Raw genomic sequence first — 25,458 nt, forward strand, 5'->3', positions numbered from 1 at the left:
TAACTTACAATATAAATGCAGAACCTTAGGATACACAGAGTTTTATATCAGAAACCAGACTGCATAACTGGACTTTCTGTTTGTTAGGTAAACTAACCCAAAAGCAATAATGTCCTGCAATGTAGAATGAAATCCCAGTAGAACCTCTATGTGACCACACAAAGCCTCTTTTAATAAAATATTACCCATACAAATTCTATATTCAGTGGCATTCATTTTGATCTGCTGATGTTTCTGCCAGTTGTGATCTCTTTTCATATAACATCCTAGCTCTCCACTTCAGCTCATATAATCTAGAATGTGGTTCCCACCTTTTCATCACATGTTGCTATTGGATCATAGGCAAGTCAAACATTTTAAACACTACAGGGAAGTTAGGAGAGTGCATTATGCAGGTTGGAAAGTATCTAAGAAAATAAATCAAACTCTCCTGTCCTATCTTCTTTTATTTTTGCTTTCTTTTCATCTTGTCCTATACAAGATTTTTTGGGTATCCTATGTATGTATAACAGCACCTACCACATCTTGTCACTTTAGCACAGGATACTGAGAGCCAAAAAAGTAAACATTTAAGGAACCCTGAGACAAACACAGTAAAATAAATGAGTTGCTATTTCTTTTAGCTCTGCTCTCCTTTTCTTTGTTCTTTGTTATAAAAAATGGTGAAATCCTCCATTTCTCAATCCTCAGCTTCTCATATAATAAGCAAAATCACTGAAGGTCACTTCAAGGAAATTAACCTTATGAATCTCTTAAGTGTGCAGACAGAGGCCACAGTATGAGCAACATATTAGTGCGACACAACTATAGACGTTTATGGTTAGCTTTATTGTACAGCAAATAGTGCTGTGCATTACATAGTAAGTGGGGCCCGTCAGTACCAACTTAAAAGTACCATAAGCATAAACAGTCATTCAAAATCAGGTATAAATATGACCCAAAAAAATAATGGAAAACTTCAGAAATGCCAAAATAACATTATTTCTTGGGCCAAACTATTCTGACCAGTAGTTTAAGTACTCCAACAAAAAAAACACGACAAGAAAATTTTGGAATGTAGCAATTTTAAGTAAACATAACCTACACAAAATGAGTTTCTTTCCTTTTTTCAGTCCTTTATTTTATGGATCTGAAAAAAGAAATTCAGGCCATTCATTCACAATTCTGGAAAATACTGTTCCTTGCAGTCTAACTCTAACAATAACTATAGATGTAGTATCAGTCTTTCTCTTCCTCTCTTTCTCCTTCTCTTTTTTTCTTTATTGAAAAGGTAGAATGACCCTCATGTAGCTGAATCTTCCCTGGAAAGCCTCTGTGCTAGCATTTGCATCTAGCTGCTTCACAAGCTATGTTAACCCATCTCTGGAAATCCTGTATACTTGGCGGTCTAAGGCTATTTATGATTTGAGGGTAAGTGCAGAACACTACCAGTATGAACATTTACATACTTAAATATGTTTTTAACCAAGATAGAATCCTTTAAACCATGACTTAAGTAAAATTATAATACAACAGAGTTTTTCCACTGAACTACAGAGTACTTTTTCCATTGATAAATACACTTTCTAGAGATATATGTTAATTGCAAATAGCAACAGTAGAGTGTTTATTATCCCATCAGAACAAATTACCTTATTTGCAAAATGATATCTTAACCTTAGTATCAAGTATATCAATGTACCAACTGAAATCCTTGATACTTTAAAACATTTTATATAACAAAACTGTTGTAAGAAGTTACCAGCAAAACTTATCCATTAAAAGAGATCTATTAAAAGTTTACATTAGTGATTTTTTAATGCAATTTTATTGAGATATGTTATATAGTCACATATCATATAATCATCCAAATTGTACAATCAGTGGTTCACAGTATCATCCTTTAGCCATGCATTCATCATCACAATAGATTTTTGAGGGGGAGTAGATACGGGATGTTTTGGGTATCCTTATCTTTAGTGATTTTAAGTGACAACTTATCAAAAAAATTCACTTCATGTTCACTTGTGTTAGCTCTTTAGAAGAGGAATTTAATTCTAGAATAGATACAGTATCTTCTGAGTACAGTCAATAAGCAACAAAGCCAGAGCCCACAGCTGGAGATTGTCAGACATGGCAGAAGGGGGAATCTGTTATACTGTATGGCTCTCTTCTCTGTGCTCAAAATATCTAGTGATATTTTTCATCTGTAGTGGACTTTGAAAATGGCTATATTGTTTCAATCCCCTTTCAGTGTAGCAAAGTGTATTAAACAAAATCTTTACTTCATGTTTAAAAGCAGCTGAAAATTTTCTAGCTGCTCTAGGTTCTAATTATCAGAAGACTCTGCTATCGAGGAACTTCAAGCTCGTAAATATCAGAAACCCCTACAACTCATCATAAAAATACAGGCTCTTGGTTTTGAAAAATATTCAAAACACACTGCACATGTAAAGATTTCTTGATTCTCAAAGTGACAAGATATCAGTCTCAATCACAGACGTGCTTGCATTTGCGCCTGCATTCCAGTGATCTTTGCTTTTGCAAATTCCATTCTTCATAGTTTTGGGTAGCCTCTGACCTTTGGTATAAGCATGGTACAAAAAATGAAGAAAAAGCAGCAGAAAGATGCACCCATAACTCATAATGATGTACAGAAATACTGGAAACTGGTACTTGTAATCTTCCATGAAAAAAGAATTGGCCTATGTGGATAGTGACAATGACAAACTGAACAAGCTGTGATGATGTCAAATATTGTTCCCACCACAAATACTTCTGGTAGGTTGGTCGCAATGCAGACAGTCCATAGTAGGAATACATGACTACATGCACAGCTGAATTTAGAAAGGCGTGGAATGTTCCCAAACCACCTGAGGCAAATCTGACTCCACACCAAAGGACTTCAAACCATGAGATCCATGGCATGATAGTGTGATGGAAGACACGCAGGAAAGTAACTTGGCTATCTTTCCTATGCAGAACAAAAAAGATAGTATCTAATAGCTTAATAACTTTGGATAAGTAATAAAGCTAGCAGGTGTGTGCCATTTTCAAAGCTGCAAGTGAGCATAAATAATTAACAATTTCACATTGAAATGAATAACCTGTACCCAGCCAGACACCACAAACTCATAAGACATATACACAGAAAGGAGTACTATAAAAAAAAATTGTATGTTATCATTGCTTTCTTGAGTTCAAAGGGCTTTCGATTCTCCATGAGCTTTGGCCCCACGGAAATGACAAAATACCATAGAGTCCCAGGATGTTGGTTTGTGGCAGAGGTGAGGATATGAGGAGCCAGTCTTCACCTCTTGGATCAGCATCTTTGATCCAATTATTATAAAGATGCACAGTCCTTGATGTAAGATCACTGATGGCCACCTTTCACAAGATTTACTGACTCTCATAAAGGATTCCTGTCTGGGAGCAGTGCTGGAAGCACCAGGTGCACACAGAAGTGAGGGCAGTGGCGGCCTATATATCTCATAATAAAAAGTGTTTTTTAAAAAAGGAGTCTTGTGCAGAAGATTCTCAGATGTTCAGCAGAACTACTGATGGAAAAAAATGAAACAGGCCTACTAATAGGTAAGGACTGAAGACACACCTTCTTCTTGTAAAGTTCCCTTTTATACTCTTTAGAATCATGGATAATCTTTAAAAGGGCATTTTGGAGGGGGAACTGCAATTGCCATGCCCAACACGGGTCATTTGTAATATTCATATTGAGAGAGATTTAAAAAAGGTTGGTGGGTGAGGTATTTTGGGCTCTTTGCTGGCGAGCTGGTGTGGCAGATCTTAACCATGTATGTTCTAGGATGTGAGATTTAGATGAATTTCACATTTTTTGGAGAGAAACTTCTTTTGGAAAATAAAATTATAATATTGCACAATCTATAAGCAAAGTGCTTTTGGTAACTGGAGCTAGCTTTATGCTATGTAGTTTACCTACACATCTTTGCACTGTTCAGAGCTCCTGCCAAATGACTGCTGGCTCAGTTCTCCTTCTCCAGCAATGGTAAAACATACCCATTGCAGAAGTAGCATCTCTTTGAAAAGTCCTTACATTAGCTTTGCAAAACAACCTGCACTGACTTATTCCTCAGGACAAGCTTTTATTTTTACAATAAATAGGACTTTTTGAAGGGGTTATTTCAGATAAGGTGAGGCCCAGGATGGGTCTTAATCCTATCACTAAAGGCCTTATAGGGGAAGTCAGACAGAGAGAGAGAAAAAGCCAGCCAGGGTGCAGCTAGCAGCCGAAAATCACTGGAACCCAGGACCAAGGATCGCCAACAGCCAGCTTCAGAACGCCAGTGTTCAAGAAGGCGTTGCCTTGACGACACCTTGATTTGGACTTTCTTTTAGCCTCAAAACCATGAGCCAATAGATCTCCATTGTTTCCATTTATTAACCCACTGCATGGTATTTGCTTTAGAAACAAGAAAACTAAAACAGTGCTGGTTAAAAACAATTTTCAAAGTTATATTTTTCCAGCATTTTCAAGGTGATGTTTCCCATTCCCTTTTCTGAACGATGTTGGCAGATAGGCCCCATACAGATTTCTTTTTCTGTTTACTCAGCCTCAGGGATTTATGAAGACCCAGGGGTTGGTTGGTCACTGTCTCTACACTTGGCTGCCAGTTAAAGCACCCTTCCAAACTTCCCTATAACTGACAGAAAGGTTGATAAAAATTTCTCCAAGTCCATTTCTCAGAATAAGCTGGCATCTCTGTAGGCAAGTCTATCCCAATACCATCTTTCATACGCTAGGGCTGAGCTCACAAACTGAATGAGAAGGGGGGGTAAAGACTTGTTAGCTGTCTCCCTGGTCAGAGACTAGGGCTGAGCTCGCAAACTGAATGAGAAGGGGTGGGGTACAGACTTGTCAGCTGTCTCCCTGGCACTGGCATCAGGGCTCTTCCTGTTGTCAACACCATCTAAACCCGCTCTTTCCCATTTTACTTTTAGGTACAGAGGAGAGATCCCTCCAGCCTGGCCAAGTTTTCTATGAGTTGCAGTCCCCGCACATGGGAGATCGAATCATGTCCCCCACATAGATGTGTTCAAGTCTTAATCCGTGTTCCTGCGGTGATCTCATTCATAAATAGGAACTTTGAAGATGTTATTATCAGGTGTGGATTCATCTGTGAATAGGATCTTTGAATATTCTATTTAAAGGAGGCCAAATTGAATCAGGGTAGGTCTTAATCCACGTGACTGGGGCCCTAATAAGCAGAGGAAATCTAGACAGAATTACAGACAACTGAGAAAGAGAAGTAGAAATCAGAAGCAGCCACTTACAGAAAGGCAAGTCAAGAGTCCCAAGGACTGTGACAAGCTGCAACAGAATGACAGGCTTTGGGGAAAATGCAAGGCCTGTTGAGACCCTGATTTTGGACTTCTAGCCTCCCAAACCAAGAGACAATAAATCCCCATTGTTTAAGCTAACCCTGTGGTAGTATTTGTTGTGGCAGCCTGGTAACCTTGAAGGGGAGGAGCTAGGAGAGGGAAAACTACAGCACTGTGCTAACATAAAAGGATCACCTGGCTATAGGCCAGCTGCTCTGTTCTCTGGTTGGTACAGACCTTGATCCCTACACAAGCGAGCAGCAGGTGGGAAAAGATGAGGGGTAGGTCCACTGTGCATTGGGATGATGCTTCTCCATCCAGCTGGTCTGCTTCTTAGCTTATAGAAATTCCACCAAATTCTGTTAATAGGTTGAATATCCTAGTTTTGGGGAACTTTAAGCTTCTCCTTTTGCATCGGCATTGGTCATTTAGAGAGAAACAAGAAGGGTATTTCGGTTTGCTAAAGCTGCCAGAATGCGATATATCAGAAATAGGTTGGCTTTTACAAAGGGGATTTATTAGGTTACAAATTTACAGTTCTAAGCCCATGAAAATGTCCAAATTAAGGCATCAAGAAGAAGATGCCTTCTCTCTTCTTGCAGGAAAGGCTGCTGGCACCTGGGGTTCCTCTGTCACATGTCAATGTCTGCTGGTCCTTCTTGTAGAGAGCCGCTTTCCGGGTTTGGCCTAGTGGACATGTTGCAGCCTGCTCTAGAGTTCCCCCGCCCATCGAGTGAGCCAAGATGGCGCCCGCATCCTGCTTCCGCCTATGACGCATGTATCCGCTTCAACCATTCCCCCAATCACCCCCACACACGTAGTAGTTGTTTATTGGGTACGATCTGTGTATATAAGAACTTACCCGGGTAGAGTGGGGGAGACAACCCGCAGAGAGCCGTGCCTGACGGCCGCAAGGAGGTTGTCCCCCACGGGGTTTCTCCCTGTGTGGAAACTGTATTCGAGAATGAAAGCTTAACCCCAGTAAAGATTAGCACTCGAATCAGCTGTGAGCATTGTGTCCGTGTCTGTTTCCTTTCCCTCTCCTTCCCTCGACGGCGGGGATAATCGGGAGCCAGACGGAACAGCGCCGGACAAGTGGTGGCCCGTACGGGGAACCTTTTCCAGCACCGTGCACGGACTCCGGCTGGCCTTCGCGCCTGATCACCGTGAAGGGGTGAGTGCTTTTTATTACGTGAGGGTTAGGGCCCGTGGGTTCTCAGGCCGCCCCGGGGAAAGGGCTCGATAGACGTCATCGAGCACGCTTGAAGCTAGCGCCGACTGCAAGAATGGGGCAGTCTGAAAGTTCACCCCTATTATCTCCCTTGAAGACACTGTTGAAGCAGAGAGGCATTTTAGTGCGAAAAAGCTCCCTCCTGCGATTTCTTGAGGATGTAGCCACCTTTGCTCCCTGGTTTAAGCACACCGGAGGTCTTACCTTGTCTTGTTGGATAAAGCTCGGTCACGATATCGATCGGGCGCGTAGGACGGGCTTATGCATGGACCCAATCTTAGTCCCCATATGGGAAACCGTCCGCGCGTGTCTTGAGGCAGAGGCCGCGACGGGCCTCGGTCCGACCCTTGTCTTAGAACAAGCCCGAGAAGCATTACGAGAGTCCCGGTCAGCATCCTCCACGGGCGGCTCGTGTAAGGGCAAGCCACTGGAGCCGGATGCTAGCTCAGATACTTCTGACTCAGAGTCAGAGCATTGTGAGAGCGAAGGACCAGATGAGCCCCCACTGATTGATCTAGAGAAGCCCTCACAGCCCTCTGCCCCACCAGCGCCCACAACCGCGCGAAAGCTTCCGGGGAGGAGTTTTAATGCCTCCGCCTTTGATCCCCGCAGCGGACTCCCCCTAGTGGCCGGCTCGGGTAACCTCCATGACCCTCGGTTACAAAACCCGGAAGGGAACCCGGAATTCCCCGAGTGCTGGTCGGAGGAGGGGCCGCTCTACCTACCTCCGCCGCCCGCGTACGCAGGCCCCCAAGATCATCCACCGTTGGTTAGCAGAAGGAGGCATTTCTGGAAATGGAATCCCTTTAGCGCACTGAGCGCTAGTCAGCCAGCCGCCATGTACCCAGTCATTATCAATCCCTCCGGTAATAATCAATATGAGGGTTATGATTATAAGGTTCTGAAAGAATTAAGACAGGCTGTTCACCAATACGGCCCAAATGCCCCTTTTACCCTAAACATGGTCGAGAACCTCTCTGCCCTACACCATACGCCTGCAGACATATATCAGCTTGCTCGCGCCTGCTTGCCCCCAGGTCGATATATCGACTGGAAGGCGTGGTTTGAGGAATTAGCAGAAGAGCAGGCAGCAAGAAACGCGGCAGTAAGGCGTGGTGGATGGAATGCCGACATGTTACTGGGCAAGGGCGCCCACGCCCAGAATCAGACAGGGTTCCCCCATGTCCCCCCGATTCTATACACGCACCTATACGCCCGGTCTTACTCATATGGGTTTTAGTCGAAACGTGTCAATTTTCACCTTTAATGAGACCTTTCCGCTTACCGATGATACACTCATTTTCTCTTTTGCCAACCTCTCCATTGCTAACTGTTCCACTCGGTCTAACCAGACTTGTCCTACAGGTTGTGGTCGTGTGCCTTCAGGTGTGCTGCTTGAGTTCCTCAATGCGACCGATCTTTCCCTTTCTTGTCAAGGCTTACTGGAAAAAAACGAGACGAAGCGATGCCTCAATCTTACAGGGTTCCGACCCGTCGTGTGTTCGTGTGCTGAAGACTGGGACGCTCCCGACCCCCTCTTCCCCCCATGTGAGCATGACCTTTTTCAGGTAACCACGATGCAGGAGTTTCAGTGGCACCGGTGCATGTCCTCGCCTCGCCCGCGCCGCCTAGGTGATGACTGGTGGGTTTGGTCCACCGACCCTCACGCCTACTCCATCAAGCCCTTGCTGAACTACTCAGAGGGAGCTCAGTGGGCTGACCTCGTCCAATGTCGTCACGCCTTTACTAACCCCTTCACCTCCAAGGTCCAGATTTGGGCACAACAAATGATTTGTAATCCCCTAGGGGCATGTGTCGACCTGCGGTATCTCAACCTTCTGAATGGCACCATCGCCAACACTTCCACGGACGCAGTTGGGAATGCAACTGAGTGCTCCCTCCTCGACGTAGGGAAACATGATAGTACTAACTGTTCCTTTTCTCTGCACAGGGAGACCTGCGTGCAGCCTCCTTTTGCCTTTCTACTCTCCATGAACCCTACCTTTAATTGTTCTGCCACCCCTTGTACTTTATCAGGATGCTGGAGCGGGTATCCTGTCTTCGCCATTCTGGTTTACCGCCCCAGCTATGTCTGGGTCCCCATTAATACGTCTGATTGGGTTGGCCCAGTCACTCAAGCTATCTCTACAAAAAACTTTCAATTCTCTAACCCTGTAGTGCCTTCCAGGACTAAAAGGAATGTAAAAAATTGGCTGCTGCGCGCGGGGGGCCTTGCTGCCTCTTTGTTCATCCCTGCAGTTGGAGACGCGGTCCTCCACGCCTGGACCTCGGACCAGATCGCCCTGACGATGGAAGCTGTCAACAACTTAGCCAATGCTACTCGAGATGCACTGCGGGCCCAGAGTCAACAAATTGACTTAAACTCTCAGGCGATATTGCAGCTTCAGTCTGAAATAGATGAACTAGGACTTGAAATAGACGGACTTTGGAAAGTGGTCCAGGAAATGTGTGACACCCGTTAGATTGTCTTTAAGCTCTGTGTCACCCCGGTCAGAGCCAACGTGACCGGAACCTCGGCCAGCGTCAAAGCCTGGTTGCAAAATACTTATCTCCCGAACTTTCGTAATCTCTCTCAGCAGATAGAGACGAGTCTTGATAAGATAGGGAACATTCAGTTAAAACCCGTTACGTTTGACCTGTCTAGTCTCGGGGAGGTAATCAAAGGTTTGTGGAACGGAATCACCTCCTGGTTCTCATGGCCTACCTTGACCACCTGGATTCTTCTATTTTTCGGGTTATTGGTGGGGCTAGTAGTGGTCAAAAGTCTGTTGGAACGATTGTTTCAATCTCAACAGCAGCTGCGTGTCTCTACCATGTTAGCTATGTCTTCCAAGTCAGATGCCGGTGTGTATCCCTCCCCGATGGATGGCCCGTCTGAGTCACCTGGGGCAAGGCTCTTGTCAGCAAGGTTTGTTGCAAACTCCCTGGCCACTACCCATGTTTAGCAAGACACCAGAGGCTGTTAATTTTGCGCGCCTAGCCGCCTCGACGGTGGAGCTGCGGCCGCAGTCCTGGCCAGACTGGGCTTGGCTCTAGCCATTGCACCGAGGCCTCCGCAGCGTTTTCGTTGCCCTGGCTGTCGCTCTCATAATCCCCGCTTGACCCAGTTGCGAGGCGAAGCACTGCAGGGAGGAGTCACGTGGTATCCAGTTCACGGACTCTCCGGTCTCTATATGAGGTGAGCATTCTGGTCGGTGCCAGAGGCTCCGTCGTGTGATGACGCGAGCCTAGTCCAGACTCCCCAAAGCACCAAACTATGTTGTGAGCCACTCAGGCCCACGGGAGCACCATCATCAATAGAGACACTGGGTACAAGAATACGGTCTACGGACCATGCCTCTTATAAAAACAAAAAGGGGGAGATGTAGAGAGCCGCTTTCCGGGTTTGGCCTAGTGGACATGTTGCAGCCTGCTCTAGAGTTCCCCCCGCCCATCGAGTGAGCCAAGATGGCGCCCGCATCCTGCTTCCGCCTATGACGCATGTATCCGCTTCAACCATTCCCCCAATCACCCCCACACACGTAGTAGTTGTTTATTGGGTACGATCTGTGTATATAAGAACTTACCCGGGTAGAGTGGGGGAGACAACCCGCAGAGAGCCGTGCCTGACGGCCGCAAGGAGGTTGTCCCCCACGGGGTTTCTCCCTGTGTGGAAACTGTATTCGGGAATGAAAGCTTAACCCCAGTAAAGATTAGCACTCGAATCAGCTGTGAGCATTGTGTCCGTGTCTGTTTCCTTTCCCTCTCCTTCCCTCGACGGCGGGGATAATCGGGAGCCAGACGGAACAGCGCCGGACACCTTCTCTCTAAAATATCTCTGGGTATTTCTCTCTTAGCTTCTCTGAGCTCTCTTCAAAATGTCTCTGCCTTTTATCCTCTCATAAAGGACTCCAACAAGGGGATTAAGACTCATCTTGAGGGCGGGCCGCGGTGGCTCAGCGGGCAAGAGTGCTTGCCTGCCGTGCCGGAGGACCCCGGTTCGATTCCCGGCCCCAGCCCATGTAAAAAACAAACAAACAAACAAAATATAATAAAACAAGAAAATGTTTAAGAATGTTTCCCTTTCTTCCTCCCTTCCTTCCTTCCATCCTTCCTTCCTTCTCTGTCTTTCCTTAAAAAAAAAAAAAAAAAAAAAAAAAAAAAGACTCATCTTGAATGGGTTGGGTGACATCAACATGGAAACAACCTAAGCAAAAGGTCCTACCCACAATAGGTCTGCACCCACAGGGATGGATTAAAAGAATATAGGCTTTTCTCGGATACGTAACAAATTCCAACCAGCACAAAGGAGTTGTGAGCAGTTGCCATTTTAAACTAAAAGTCTGTAATTAAATTTTTTTACTTCAAGGTGAGGAAAAACAATGAAACAATTTCTGTCCTAATATTAAAAAACTGTGATAAAATTTGTAATAACATAAAGCAGATTGGTTAAAAACAGACATGGTCTGAATCCCAGTTTCCTAACTTACTTGTTGCTTGACCTTGGCATGTCACTAATTAATTGGATGTTCATACTCAAGCCAGAAAAGTATGAGTTTAAGACCTTTTGTGTTCTGGGTCTATCCGCTTACTGCCTAAACACAGAAAAAAACACTACAGACAATTATAAGTTCTTTGGAAACTGTACTTGGTTTCTTGGTTGCCATTACTGACTATTCAGAGGGGATTTTCAAAGCTCAGGACAGTGAACTTAAGAAGTGATAATCATTCCAAAGAACTGTGTGTAATCTTTTTGCAGACTGCTTCAAACTGTGTCTAAACTAAAATAGTTTTGCTTTTGATTAACTCTCTAATTTAACCAGTTACAAAGCAAAGAAAAGGGGAAAATTTGATGGGCAGGTAGTTGTACTAAGGAATGCCCATACCCTGAATTTAGTAAGTCCTTGCTGAAGTATAGTTTTTATTAGCTCACTGAGCAGATGTCTGTACATTCAAAAATTTGCCAAAAAGGCTAAAAGCCAGCATAATTGAAACAAATTATTTATTCTAAGTTCTATCATTTTAGGGTTTTTCAGAAGTTATTACAGAAATGAATCCTGAAGTCAGAAACAAATTTTCATAACTGTGACATTTATGACAAAGTTTAAGATGTACATGACCTTGATTTAAAATACTCAGGTTGTTTCCATTATTCAGAATCCATGAAGAAGGTTTCAAAGTCCTGATCCAAGTCAGAAACGAGAGCACTGACAAAGTCATCAACAGACGGGCACTTCTGAAGCATACCTGCAAACAAAGAGATGATCCAACAAATTCACTGGTAGATAAGAAAGAAGCACAAAGATACATATTCAAATCTTTACACTATGGGGACATTCAGATTTTCTGAAATAAGAGTTTGGCTCCACAACTTGACTCTGATGACATTTTATAAAGTCATGTTTGGGTCGTGAAACTAATTATAATTTTAATGCATTTTTAGTATCTAATCAAAACTTAGAGACTTAGGCCCAAATATGGTTCCCAAGGGTTTTTATTTTTGAGATGTTATTATACATTTGGGTTAACTAAAGAAGTTTTTAGTTATCTTTGACTTGGGATGAAATGAAAATTAAAAAGTTTGTATTTTTTAGCAAGTTTCGTCATCATGTTCTAAGTACTTCAAGATCAGTCAGGTATTAATTCTTTTTGCAGAAATCTTACACCAGAATCAACCTGTTTGCTTTCTTCCACATTTTCCTGTCTTAAGAACTGCTAGCTTTGCAAATTACTAATTGTGCAGTGGAAGTTACTTAAAATCTTCACTACTCTAACGGCCTTATTTGATATACAAGGTTACTGCAAAGATAAAACAGGAAGGTGTAGTGGAGAGCAAAGAGTCACGGTATCTAGCATATAACAAGAATTCAACAAAAAGCTGAATTTAACAATCTCCAGTTTTCACTCCAAAGAAGCCAAAGACAAAGATTAAAGCCTTCAACCTTGCGACCTTAAACTAAATTCTTGGCGGTTAACGATAACTCAAGGGTTGAACTCAGCTGTCTATAGTGGCATATAATTTGGGGCATGGATTGCATAAAACTACTTTTAACAGTTACAGTAAAAGATTGCCAGAATCCTACATTATGATCTAAATCTTTAATGTGATTCAGTTCACTTGCATTACATTATTTGCTATGTGTAAAGAATAAGGTCAGGTGATGACTATATAAAGATGACTAGGCTAGTCACAATAGGAGGGTAAGAAAGACATAAACACAGAAGTAAACCATGTGGAACTCGATATCTAGATTTTTTGAGGGGTAGGGGTGGGTGGGTAGGAAGCCCAATGACTTTGATCCCTGCCCTCATACTATACAGAAATATTAATTCTAGATGGATCACAGACCTAACCATAAATCTAAAACTATACTGTGTCCAGAAGAAACAATATCCCTGTGAGTTGGAGGTAGGCAAAGGATTCTTAGGATACAGAAAGCACTGTTCATAAAAGAAAAACCTGATAAAATCGATATAAAACCTTCCACTCTTTAAAAGACACAATCAAGAAAATGATAGGCAAAGTAAAGGACTGGGGAAAATATTTTCACAACATGCATCTGACATAGATATCTAGAATATATGAAGAACTTCAACTCATCATAAAATAGTTAAAAAAAAATGCCAAAAGATTTGAGCAGAACTTGCTACAAAAGACACTCAAATAAGCATCTATGACCAATAAGCACTGAGAAGATGTTTACCATCTTTAGTCATCAGGGAAATGAAAGCTAAAACTCTAATGATATACCATTATATGCCCACCAGAAAGCTGATATTAAAAATTTGACCACACCAAATACTGGCAAAGCTGCAGGCAATCTGAACTGTCCTACATCTGTGGTGAGAGTATAAAATGATACAAATACTTTGGTGAGAGGTCTAGCAATTTTTTATAAAACTAAAGACACACCTACCCTATGACCAGCCATTTTACTCAGAGATATTTACCCAAGAGAAATGAAAACATGTTTCTACCAATATACCACATGTACAAAATGCTGTATTCATAAGTGAAAACTGGAAATAACCCATGTTTCCATCAATAGGAAATGGGTAAACATACTGTGGTATGCTCATGTAACAGAATACTACTCTATGGTAAAAAAGGAGCAAACTACTGATACATGCAACAACACAGACAGATCTCAAAACTACTGCACTGACCAGACAATTCCCAGCTCTGAGTTAAGTGCCGACCTGTGCAGCAGGGTCACATCCACCCCCAATCCACAAAGGCATAACACCAACCTGCTGCTACAGCTCCACGTACACGTACAAAGGGGCCCATGCCTTACACCGGTGCACACCAGGGTTATGCCCTCCAGACCAGTGCACCTGCACAGCTACATTCTCCCTGGCTGCTGGGCACCCATGTTCACAAGCATCAGTGTAACATCCTCAACCTGCAACTACACCTGCCCTGACACAAATCAGCACACTGAGTGCCCCAACCCATGCCCTTCTCCCTGTTCCACAATCATACTGCAAACACAAGGCCTTAGACTACCGAAAGAAATCAACTCCCAAAGCAAATCAATCACGACATTTACATGCCGTGAGGACAGCAGAAAATCACTAAGCATATCACAATGCAGACAGATATAGCCCTGCCTAATGACCAAATTAAAACACCAGAGACAGACATTGGAACAACTAAGCAAAGATGTTCACACAGCTCTACTTAGTAAAATAAGTGGGACAGCAAATGACATAAAGGAAAGCAAGAAGACAGCAGAAGAGTATAAAGAGGAATTTGAAAGAATAAATAGAAAAACAGTTGATATCATAGAGATTAAAAACTCTGTTGATCTAATAAAAAACATACTAGAGGCACATAACACCAGATCTGAAGAGACAGAACAAAGAATAAGTGATATAGAGGACTGGATAATTGACTTGAAGACTCAAAACAGCAAATGGCAAAAAAGATGGAAAAAACTGAATGGGAAGTCAAGGAAATGCTAGACAAAACAAGCTGCACAAATACATCTTCTCCTTCTGTCCCAGAAGGAGAAGAGAGGAGTAAAGGGCTAGGAAGAGTAGTTGAGGATATAATGGGGGAAAACTTCCCAACCCTCATAAAGGACGTAAATATACAAGTCAAAGAAACCCAAAGAACTCCAAACAGAATAAATCCAAATAGGCCTTCTGCAAGGTACATACTAATCAGTCTGTGAAACATTGAAGAGAAGAAGAAAATCCTGAAAGTAGCAAGAGAAAAATAATCTACTACACACAAAGGAAACCAATAAGACAGAGTTCAGACTATTCAACTCGCACGCTGGAGGTGAGTTGGCAGGGTATGATATATTCAAGATCCTAAAAGAGAAAGATTTCTAGGCAAGAATTCTGTACCCAGCTAAACTGTCCTTCAAAACTGAGGGAGAGATTAAAGTTTTCACAGATGAATAAGTCCTGAAAGAATCTGTCAACAAGAGACTGGCACTATAAAAATTCTAAAAGGAGTTCTGCGAACTGAAAATAAAAGACAAGAGAGGAAGGTCTGGAAGAGGGCACAAAATGAAGAATACCACTAAAATTTGTAACTTAAAGAATACAAAAATGAAGAGGTAAAAGAATATATAGACCTGACAAATAAAATAAAAAAGATAAGATGGCAGATTCGAGAAATGCATTTTCAGTAATAACTTTGAATATTAACAGACTAAACTTACCAATTAAAAGATAACAGATTTGGCAGAATGGATTAAGAAACAGAATCCAGCTATATGCTATTTACAAGAGACTCACCTTAGACACAAGGATACAAACAGATTGAAAGTGAAAGGATGGAAAAAAGATTTTCCACACAAGTTGTAACCAAAAGAAAGTAGGAGTAGCTATACTAATGTCAGACAAAATAGACTTTAAATGTAAAGACATCACAAGAGACAAAGAAGGACACTATATACTAATTAAATGGTCAATTCACCAAGAAGATATAACAACCTTAAATGTTTATGCTTCCAACTAAGAAGCTCCAAAGCTCATGAGACAGACATTGGCAAAACTGAAGGGAGTAATAGATGTTTCAACAACAACAGTAAGAGACTTCAACACACCACTCTCCTCTACAGATAGAACAACCAGACAGAAGATCAACAAGGAAATAGAGAAGTTAAATAATTTGATAAGTGAATTAGACCTCACAGACATATATAGGTTATTACACCCCAAAGCGCAAGGATATACACTCTTCTCTAGTATTCTCCAGGATAGATCATATGCTGGGGCACAAAACATGTCTTTATAAATTTAAAAACACTGGAATTATTCAAAGCACTTTCTCTGATCACAATGGAATGAAGCTGGCTCTCACTAACCACCAAAGAACGAGAACATTCACATATACATGGAGATAAACGAACACACTCTTAAACAACCAGTGGGTCAAAGGAGAAACTGCTAGAGAAATCAGTAGTTATCTGGAGATGAATGAAAATGAGAATACAACATATCAGAACTTATGGAATATGGCAAAGGCTGTGCTGAGAGGGAAATGTATTGCCCTAACTGCCTATATTAAAAAACAAGAAAGAACAAATACGGAGGTCTTAACAGCATACCTGGAGGAACCTGAGAAAGAACAGCAAACTAACCCCAAAGCAAATAGAAGAAGAGAAATAACAAAGGTTAAAGCAGAGATAAATGAATGGGAGATCAAAAGAACAATAGAAAATCAATAAAACCAAAAGTTGGTTCTTTGAGAAAATCAATAAAATTGATGAGCCACTAACAAGACTGACAAAGAAAAAAGGGAGAGGATGCAAATAAACAAAATCAGAAATGAGAAGGGGTGCATTACCACAGACCCTGAAGAAATAAAAGAAATCATAAGAGGATACTATGAACAACTGTATGCCAACAAACTAGAAAACAGATGAAATGGACAAATTCCTGGAAATACACAAACAAACTACACTGACTCAGAAGAAATAGAAGATCTTAATAAACCCATCACTAGTAAAGAGATTCAGTCATCTAAAATCTTCCTACAAAGAAAAGCACAGGGCCAGATGGCTTCACAGGGGAATTTTATCAAACATTTCATAAAGAACTAACACCAATCCTGCTCAAACTTTTCCAAAAAGGTGAGGAAAAAGGAACTCTACCTAACTCATTCTATGAAGCTAATATCATTTTAATACCAAAGCCAGGTAAAGATACTATAAGAAAGGAAAATTACAGGCCAATCTCCCTAACGAACATAGATGCAAAAATTCTCAATAAAATATTAGCAAATCGAATACAACAGCACATTAAAAGAATTATACACTATGACCAAGTGGGGTTTATGCCAGGAATGCAAGGATGGTTTAACACAAGAAAATCAATTAATGTAATACAGCACGTTAACAAAAATTGAAAGGTAAAACTCACATGATCATCTCGACTGATGCTGAAAAAGCATTCAACAAAATTCAGCATCCTTTTCTGATAAAAACACCCCAAAAGATAAGAACCAAAGGTAATTACCTCAATATGATAAAGGGAATATATGAAAAACCGATAGCCAGCATCATGCTCAATGGAGAGAGACTGAAAGCCTTCCCCCTAAGATCAGGTACAAGACAAGGATGCCCACTGTCACCACTATTATTCAACATTGTGTTAGAAGTTCTAGCTGGAGCAATCAGGCAGGACAAAGAAATAAAAGGCATCCAAATTGGAAAGGAAGAAGTAAAACTCTCATTATTTGCAGATGATATGATACTATACTTGGAAGACCCTGAGAAATCTACAGCAAAGCTACTTGAGCTAATAAACAAATTCAGCAAGGTGGCAGGATATAAAATTAATGTGCAAAAATCAGTAGCATTTCTATACATAAACAATGACCTCGCTGAGGAGTCAGTTAAGGAAAAAAATTCACTGAAAACAGCAACTCAAAGAATCAAGTATTTGGGAATGAACTTAACTAGGGATAAAAAGGACATGTACACAGAAAACTACATAACATTGCTAAAAGGAATCAAAGGAGATCTAAATAGGTGGAAAGACATTCCCTTCTCATGAGTAGGAAGGCTAAATATAGTTAAGATGTCAAGGCTCCCCAAATTGATCTACAGATTCAACACAGTACCAATCAAAATTCCAACATGCTACTTTGAAGCTTTGGAAAAGCTAACTACTAGATTCATCTGGAAGGGAGAGAGACTCCAAAGAGCTAAAAGCATCCTAAAAAGAAAAATGAAGTGGGAGGATTAACACTCCCTGACTTTAAAACTTACTATAAGCGACAATGATCAAAACATCATGGTACTGGCACAAAGATAGAAGCACTGACCAATGGAATCGAATCAACATTGCAGAAATAGACCACCAAATCTATGGGCAACTTATTTTTGTCAAGGCTCCCAAATCTTCTGAACTGGGATAAAATAGTCTTTTTAATAATTGGGCATGGAAGGACTGGGTATCAATAGCCAAGAGAATGAAAAAGGGCCCCTATCTTACACCCTACACAAAAATTAACTCAAAGTGGATCAAACACCTAAATGTAAGAACTAGCACCATAAAACTTCTAGAAGAAAATGTAGGGAAACATCTTCAAGACCTAGTACTAGGAGGTAGCTTCTTAAACTTTACACCCAAAGCACAAGCAACAAAAGAAAAAAATAGATAAATGGGAATTCCTCAAAATCAAATGTTTCTGTATCTCAAATGACTTTGTCAAAAAGGTAAAGAGGCAGCATACTCAATGGGGGAAAATATTTGGAAATCACAAATCAGACAAAGGTTTGATTTCCTCTATATACAAAGAAATCATATACTCAACAACAAAAGAACAAACAACCCAATTATAAAAGGAGCTAAAGATATGAACAGGCATTTTTCTGAAGAGCAAATGCAGATGGCTCAAGACACATGAAGAGATGCTCATTTTCACTGGCTATAAGGGAAATGCAAATCAAGACTACAATGAAATACACCTCACACCTATAAGAATGGTTGCTATTAAGCAAACAGGAAACTATAAATGTTGGAGAGGATGCGGAGAAACTGGGACACTTATGCACTGCTGGTGGGAATGTACTATGGTGCAGCCACTATGGAAGACTGTTTGGCGGCTCCTTAGGAAATTAAATATCAAGTTGCCCTATGACCCAGCAATAGCACTACTTGGGATATATCCAGAAAAGCTGAAAGCAATGACAAAAACAGACATTTGCACACCAATGTTCATAGCAATATTATTCACAATTGCCAAAAGATGGAAACAAACCAAATGCCTATCACTAGACAAGTGGGTCAACAAAATGTGGTATATACATACAATGGAATATTATGCAGCAGTAAGACAAAATGACGTCCTGAAGCACATGACAAGATGGATGAGCCTTGAGGACATAATGCTGAGCGAAACTAGCCAGACACAAAAGGATAGATACTCTATGATTCTACTTTTATGACCAGTATAAAGGTATAATCAGAGGCTTATAATACAGAATATAGGGGACTCAGAGATACATAGAAGCTAGAAATGGGTGAACCGTTAGCTAACGAGGTTGAACTTCAATGTAAGGAAATAGATAGGAGCGAAGGTGATTAGTGGGTCTAGAAGTAATATTACCATATTGAAGATGAAGAAGATTGAAAGGGGTTGTATAAACCTACGTGTTCTACTGATTCACACTAGAAATATGAATTAGTTCTCGCAAGAATTATTTCAAAGATATGATTCTTGTATAAAGAGTGTTTAAGTGCAGGGTACAAGGGGAAAACTGCTATTGTATGCTATAAGCTACGTTCAAAAGGAAACCATCAGCATTACTACAGTAACAGCAGAGGTATATAATGGGGGGAGGGACAACAGTTAAGAAGAGGTTTAGATTTCCTATTTGGCGAGGGTGGTTTATCGGTTTTCTTTCTCTTGGGAACAATGAAACTATCTAAAATTGAGAATGCTGGTGGACTGTGGGCCTTCTACATGATGCCCAATGAATGCAGGTGGCTGAAGGATGCAGTGAAGGAGAAGCAGATTGGCGAACAATGGTGCATACTTATGAATGAAGGTTGTGCTACTACAAAAAGGAACAAAGTCATGAGGCACGTAAAGATGTGATGAACTTGTGGGACATTTGGTGAGACAAAATAAGTCAGAAACAAAAGAACAAGAATGGTATGATCACCTTTAAAAAATGCTTAGAAGAAAACAGGGGCCTAGATTATAAGCTTTTAGTGCAGACACATTAAGTCTGGAGTGGTGATTATTATTTCTGGATTTTGAGAAGCTGTGTTATATACATAACCTGATGTTTAGAGATGAGAATGAAGCCAAACAGGTTGGGGTTAAAGTAATTCAGAACATAGGGGAAAGGAAGATAGAAGATAGTATCTATGTTTTAGAACCACACATAATCTTACAGACCAATGGAAGAAAGGTATATCTGATCTGGTACTAAATTTTCTATAGTGCATAATCTAATTCAGCCTCTCTTCATGGTTCATTTGAACAACTGAAACACAGGGAGCACAGCATAAGAAAGAGGTCCTTTAATCCTGTATAGATTATTGTAATGCCTGGATACATCCTAGTGTATATTAAGCAGATAAAAAGTGTTGGCAAAGTCCCCTGAGGGATGGAAGAAAAATATAGAAGTATTAAACCTTACCATCAGAGAATTCCCTGATACTCTGTCAAACTTTAGGGACAACCAAATCAACACGCCATGCCCTCAATCATGAGGCTTACTCCTGTGAAGCTTATGTAGGTAGCGGAGAAGCTTGGACTACCTATAAGCATGCCTAAAAGTTACTTCTGGAGGGCCTCTGTTGTTGCTCAGATGTGGCCTCAGTCTCTTTAAGCCCAATTCTGCAAGTGAAATCACTGCCCTCCCTGCTACGTGGGACATGACATTCACGGGTGAAAGTCTCCCTGGCAACGTGGGAGATGACTCCCAGGGGTGAATCTAGACCTGGCTCTGTGGGATCAACAATTCCATCCTGACCAAAAGGGGGAAAATAAGTATAATTAATAAAGTATTAGAGGCAGAGAGAGCTCAAATAGAGTCAAGAGGCTACTCTGGAGGTTGCTCTTACACAAGCTTCAGGTAGACCTTGCTACCTGTCATAACGCGTCAACCCCCAACCAGGACGATTCCAGCCAATCCTAAAGAACACCTAGGGCAATATGTAAGATTTCACAAGGGTTCCAGGCACTAGAGTGATTTTTCCAGAAACTTACAACCTCCAGATGGGTCCCTGGTCCAGATAAATCCTGAAACCTAGCCCAGCCTCTCTAGAACATCAGATAGTTCTGTCTCCCTACCCCATATTAGTGACAAACCCTTTATATATCAAATATTTAGAACCGCCATAGCTCAAAGACTCCTAAAGAAAGGGACGGAAAGATCAAAGGTGAGGGTGGAATTATACAGAGGAGACAGGATTTAACAAATGAATATGAATGCTGAAATCATTAAACTGATATCTCTTTTAGTTTCCAGTATTTTAGAGCAGCTAGAAGCAAAAACCTAAAATTGTGAGAGTGTAACCCATGTCAAAGTCTGAAATATGTTCTACAACTAATTGTGGTGCTGTGCTTTTAAATTTCTAGCTTTTTTTGTATATATGTTATTTTTCACAAAAAAAGTTGATTGTGAAGATCAAAAAAATATATATTTAAACCCTCTAGCCTCCTATATTATGGAGCAGTTAGAAGGAAAAATATGAGAAGATCATATGGTAGTCCATGACAAACTCTGGGATCTGTCCTGTAACTACTTGCTGAAGAGTGCTTTGAAAACTTTGGTTTTTATTTCTTTGCTTTGTATATATGTTATATTATACAATTTAAAAAGTTAAAATATATATATATGATTGAATGCTTATTATGTCAGGTGCTATGATAGGAAAAAACAAAACAAAACAAAAAAACCACTATTTCACTGAATGAAAGAAGCCTTACATAAAGGAGTAGGTAGTTTGATTTCATTTATATGAAGCCCAAAAAATCTACAATGAAAAAAATCAAAATCGTGGTTGTCTTGGGAGAGGAAATGGAATTGACTGAGAAGAGGTATGAGGGAACTTTCTGGTGTGATGGTAATGTTCTATATATAGACAATGATTTTGTAAGGGCATATCCATGTATTAAAATTCATCAAATCGTACATGTAGGAATTGTACATTTCAATGTATATAAAATTTATCTAAAAACAAAAACAAATACTGACATCTAGTTAATGATATGCATGCTGAAGTGTCTAGGTGTAAAATGAATTGATGCCTGAAACTGACTTTGAAATGCACCAAAATACATCAAGGATGGATGGGGTAGATGGACAGATGATATGTGATGAAGCAAATAGAACAAAATGTTAATTGTAGACTCTAAATAGCAAGTATGTGAGTATTCATTGAAAAATTCAACTTTTCTGAATGTTTGAAAATTTTCAACATAAAATATTTAGAAAAAAAGTAAATTGTGGATATTAACAGCATCCAAAGTACAGGAGAAGACCAGAGGAAAAAAGCTGAATAAATTCCAATGAAGAGATTGAGAGGAGTTTTTGGAGAAGATAAGATCTGAGTACAAATTTAAAAGATGGGTAGGATTTGGGTCCTCTGCACCTTTTCAGTGGAGGGGACAACTAAGAGAGGAGAGAAAGTGGGAAAAGGGAAATTATATGTAGACCACGAAATAGTCTGGCAGGGTAAGAGAGTAAGGGCAGGTGGGCTTCTCGGAGAGGAAGCATTTAAGACTGCGCAGCTCTAACCGAGAGGGCGGGAGGAGCAGAGGCCGGGAAGGGGAAACTGAGAGGGAAGCAGGAGGAGCAGGGCTGTGAGGAGGAACAGCAGCTGGCCAAGTCTGAGAGGCAGGGGGTGCACCACACTGCATTGCCAGGCACCAGTCACGAGTAGGAATGAGGAGGCAGGAGGAGGGTGCAGGGCTGGAGATGTGTACAATCTGTGACATGAATTACATTCATGATGTTGTGTTTCCATCACCACCATCCATTAGCAAAATGCTGACATCATCTACACAGAAACTCTGCACCCATTAAGCATCCTCTGGCCCTGGTAACTTATAAGCTACTATCTGTCCCTACGAATTTGCTTATTTTAGGTATAAGTGGGATCATGCCATATTTGTCATTTCTGTCAAATACTTTTAAGCTACTAACTAGGCCTGGTGTAGGTAAGAACAATACGACTATTGCAGTATTTTCAACCACAGACCAAAATATTTCTATCCTCATTCAGGTTCAAATTCTACTATCTCCGTCTTAGGAAACCTCTGAGCAATAAGGATTACTACAAGAAAGTTTCATCTCTACATTTTTATTTGCAAAACTAAAGTTCAAAACACATTGTTTACTTATTTATTTTTTTAACAATAAAATACTCTCCACGGACAAAAGAAGACCCTAGCTCTGGTCCAGTTGTGTCACCAATGTAGTGAGAGATGCTGGGTCTCTGATGACTGCCAAAGTAGCACACTGCATATTGCACACTTGAGAAGACTCAGTCTGATTACATATCAGGTTTCATGGACTTAATGCAGAGAATATTTCATAGGAAAAACATTCAAACATGGCTTTTGATCAAATGCTTTAGCCTCTTACATCATTTTCCTCCTTTTAAAAATTGAAACATTTCTATAATTTAATGACTGGTCATTTATAATTAAATGACTAGAACTGTCAGAACCTAGTCTGGTAAGTATGGCCCTCCAGTTCCTTTGAAGTGGTTCAAAGCCCCAGAAGAAACTGCCAATATAAACATGACCTTCCTCTCTCCTTCTCAACAGACACACCTAACTGGCATACACATCCTTCTCCAACTTCCCATCTTAAACCATTCCTGCACCTCAGAGAACGGGAATCCACAAGAGAAAGACGTGCACATTCATGGTATCTTTCTAAACCAGTCTGGTTAGAGCTAAATGGCTCAGTTGGTAATTTTGTATGTAACGTGAGTGTTAAAGACGAAGGTCAAAAACGAGGAAAACAGGACCTGAAGGGATAAGGGGCAAGAAGGTTCTTGGTACATTGTTATGGTGCCCTCACTTTAATTAGGTTTAAATGCTTTGCAAGTGTCAACCTGAACTGAACCCTACACAGAGAATTAGAAGAAAAACATGCTTTCAGGCAGCTTCATAAAGAAGAAGAGTTTGAAGTTAGCTTTTATATTTGTGTAGTCAAAAAATTTCAAGAATTCTTGGATTTTTTTAAACTGACAAAGATTTCCCCTTTGCCTTCAAGTCTTAATTTTAAAAGCGTGCTGATTAGACTTGCAATTCCTCAGGAGTTCCTCTGGGAACTACACAGAAGTCTTTCAGCACATAAGTGGATGGGGCTTATACACACACATTTCACTATTAAAATCTCCTGAATTAGGGGGAAAATGGGCAGATTTTGCCAAAAGAGCTGAAACAAATGAACACACACAACCAAAAAGAGGGAAATAATGACAGCTTAAGACAAAATTGTATAAGGATATACAATGCAAATATCACTTCATAAATAGGAAAATAGGTAGTTGTCCTACACGGAGAGATAGTGGTATAATGAGTAGTTAATTTAATTTTCATCTCATTTCACGTGAGAGGTAAACTGGAACTATAAAAGAAGGCACAAGCTGGAACATTTTTCCTCTCCACTGCTCTGTTCAAACTAGCAGGTTTCCTAACCTTAAAGTACTAGGGCAATTATTCTAGCCTGACTGAAATTATGGTATCAAAAGGATCTCAAAATTGGCTCTTTAAGTAGGTCAGGGTTTACAAAAGTGCCACTTCTACTGCTGCTTGTTGGCACAAAGCTGGGACTAGAGGGAAGATAACCTGCATGAGGCCCTGGTCCGGACACAACTGAGCCAGAAAGTGCCAACGAGAATGACAAAATGACAATGATCACTGTTTGTTAAGCATTTACTCTGTGCCATGTACTGCGCTGAGGGGGCTAACTCCGTCCTTCAAACACACCTGTGAGGCACCTAGCTTACAAATAAGGAAACAGAGGCAAAAAGGCCACACAACTCTTAAAATGATGGTGCAAGCTCTTGAACCTGGCAGTCTGGCTCCAGAACCCCTTCCTTTAATGTGCTCTCACATAGAGTTCTTTAATAGTATAAAATAATGTATGCTTTTAAAAAGGCCCATAATGAGGGCACACGGGTGGTTCAGTGGTAGAATGCTCATCTCCCACGCAGGAGACCTCGGTTCGATTCCCAGACCATGCGCAATACCCTTCCCACCCCCCACCCCCGCGCAAAAAAAAGGCCCATATATAAATACCAGCATCCTTGAACCTAAAGGTGTGGAGAAATCCTGGAAGAAAAAATACTAATGGTTTCCCCAAGCCATACATGGTCATATGTACCCAATTTACTACTTGTTCCCTTATTGCCTTAAAGGCACTGATGAATGTCCATTGTTTTTGGAAATTCAACTTATGTACTATGGGTACACTTCATGAGCAGTTACAATCACACAACCATCTCACTGGTGGTAGAGGACAGAGAACTGAGTGCAGCCTTTCTGGGAAGGGCAGTCAGCTGCTATTGGCAAAAACTACTTTGAACAGCTGCAACTGGAAGAGGTCTTCACATCTTGATGAAGTGTCCCTTCCTATCTACACACAATTCTTAGCAACGCTGCTTACTTCCAGAGTTCTGTTTTAGGCATAATACTGTGAGAAACAGTGCCTGAGAGTTTTGTCTTAAGGATGCTTTCTGGGTGGCTTCCAAGTATCTGGGGTAACCACTTGCAAACAGATGCCCTTATGTGTTTAAGGGGCCCCAAATAGGCATATTTCTATGTTTTCATCAAGGAAAAATTCTTGGAGCTACAGAATGAGTTCAATACCAAGATGCAAGCAGTCCATGAAGTTCACACCCTGTTATTTTGTAATATATAATATATAACCTAACCAGACCATCATTTA

General features: G+C 40.8%; 1 protein-coding gene and 1 pseudogene across 1 annotated transcript in view; both read right to left on the minus strand.

Annotated features, from left to right (window-relative positions):
• Window positions 1-690: 690 nt before the first annotated feature.
• On the minus strand, window positions 691-3,369 carry LOC143681648 (very long chain fatty acid elongase 7 pseudogene; annotated as a pseudogene).
• Window positions 3,370-10,758: 7,389 nt separating this feature from the next.
• MIPEP (mitochondrial intermediate peptidase) overlaps window positions 10,759-25,458 on the minus strand; it is a 208,707-nt gene continuing 194,007 nt past the window's right edge. The window contains exon 19 of the mRNA XM_077158849.1: window positions 10,759-11,812. Coding sequence (XP_077014964.1) covers window positions 11,715-11,812 — 98 coding nt within the window. The 3' untranslated portion in view covers window positions 10,759-11,714. The remainder of the gene's footprint in view (window positions 11,813-25,458) is intronic.

The sequence above is a fragment of the Tamandua tetradactyla genome, chromosome 4, assembly GCF_023851605.1.
Source record: "Tamandua tetradactyla isolate mTamTet1 chromosome 4, mTamTet1.pri, whole genome shotgun sequence".
NCBI classification, from domain to species: domain Eukaryota; kingdom Metazoa; phylum Chordata; class Mammalia; order Pilosa; family Myrmecophagidae; genus Tamandua; species Tamandua tetradactyla.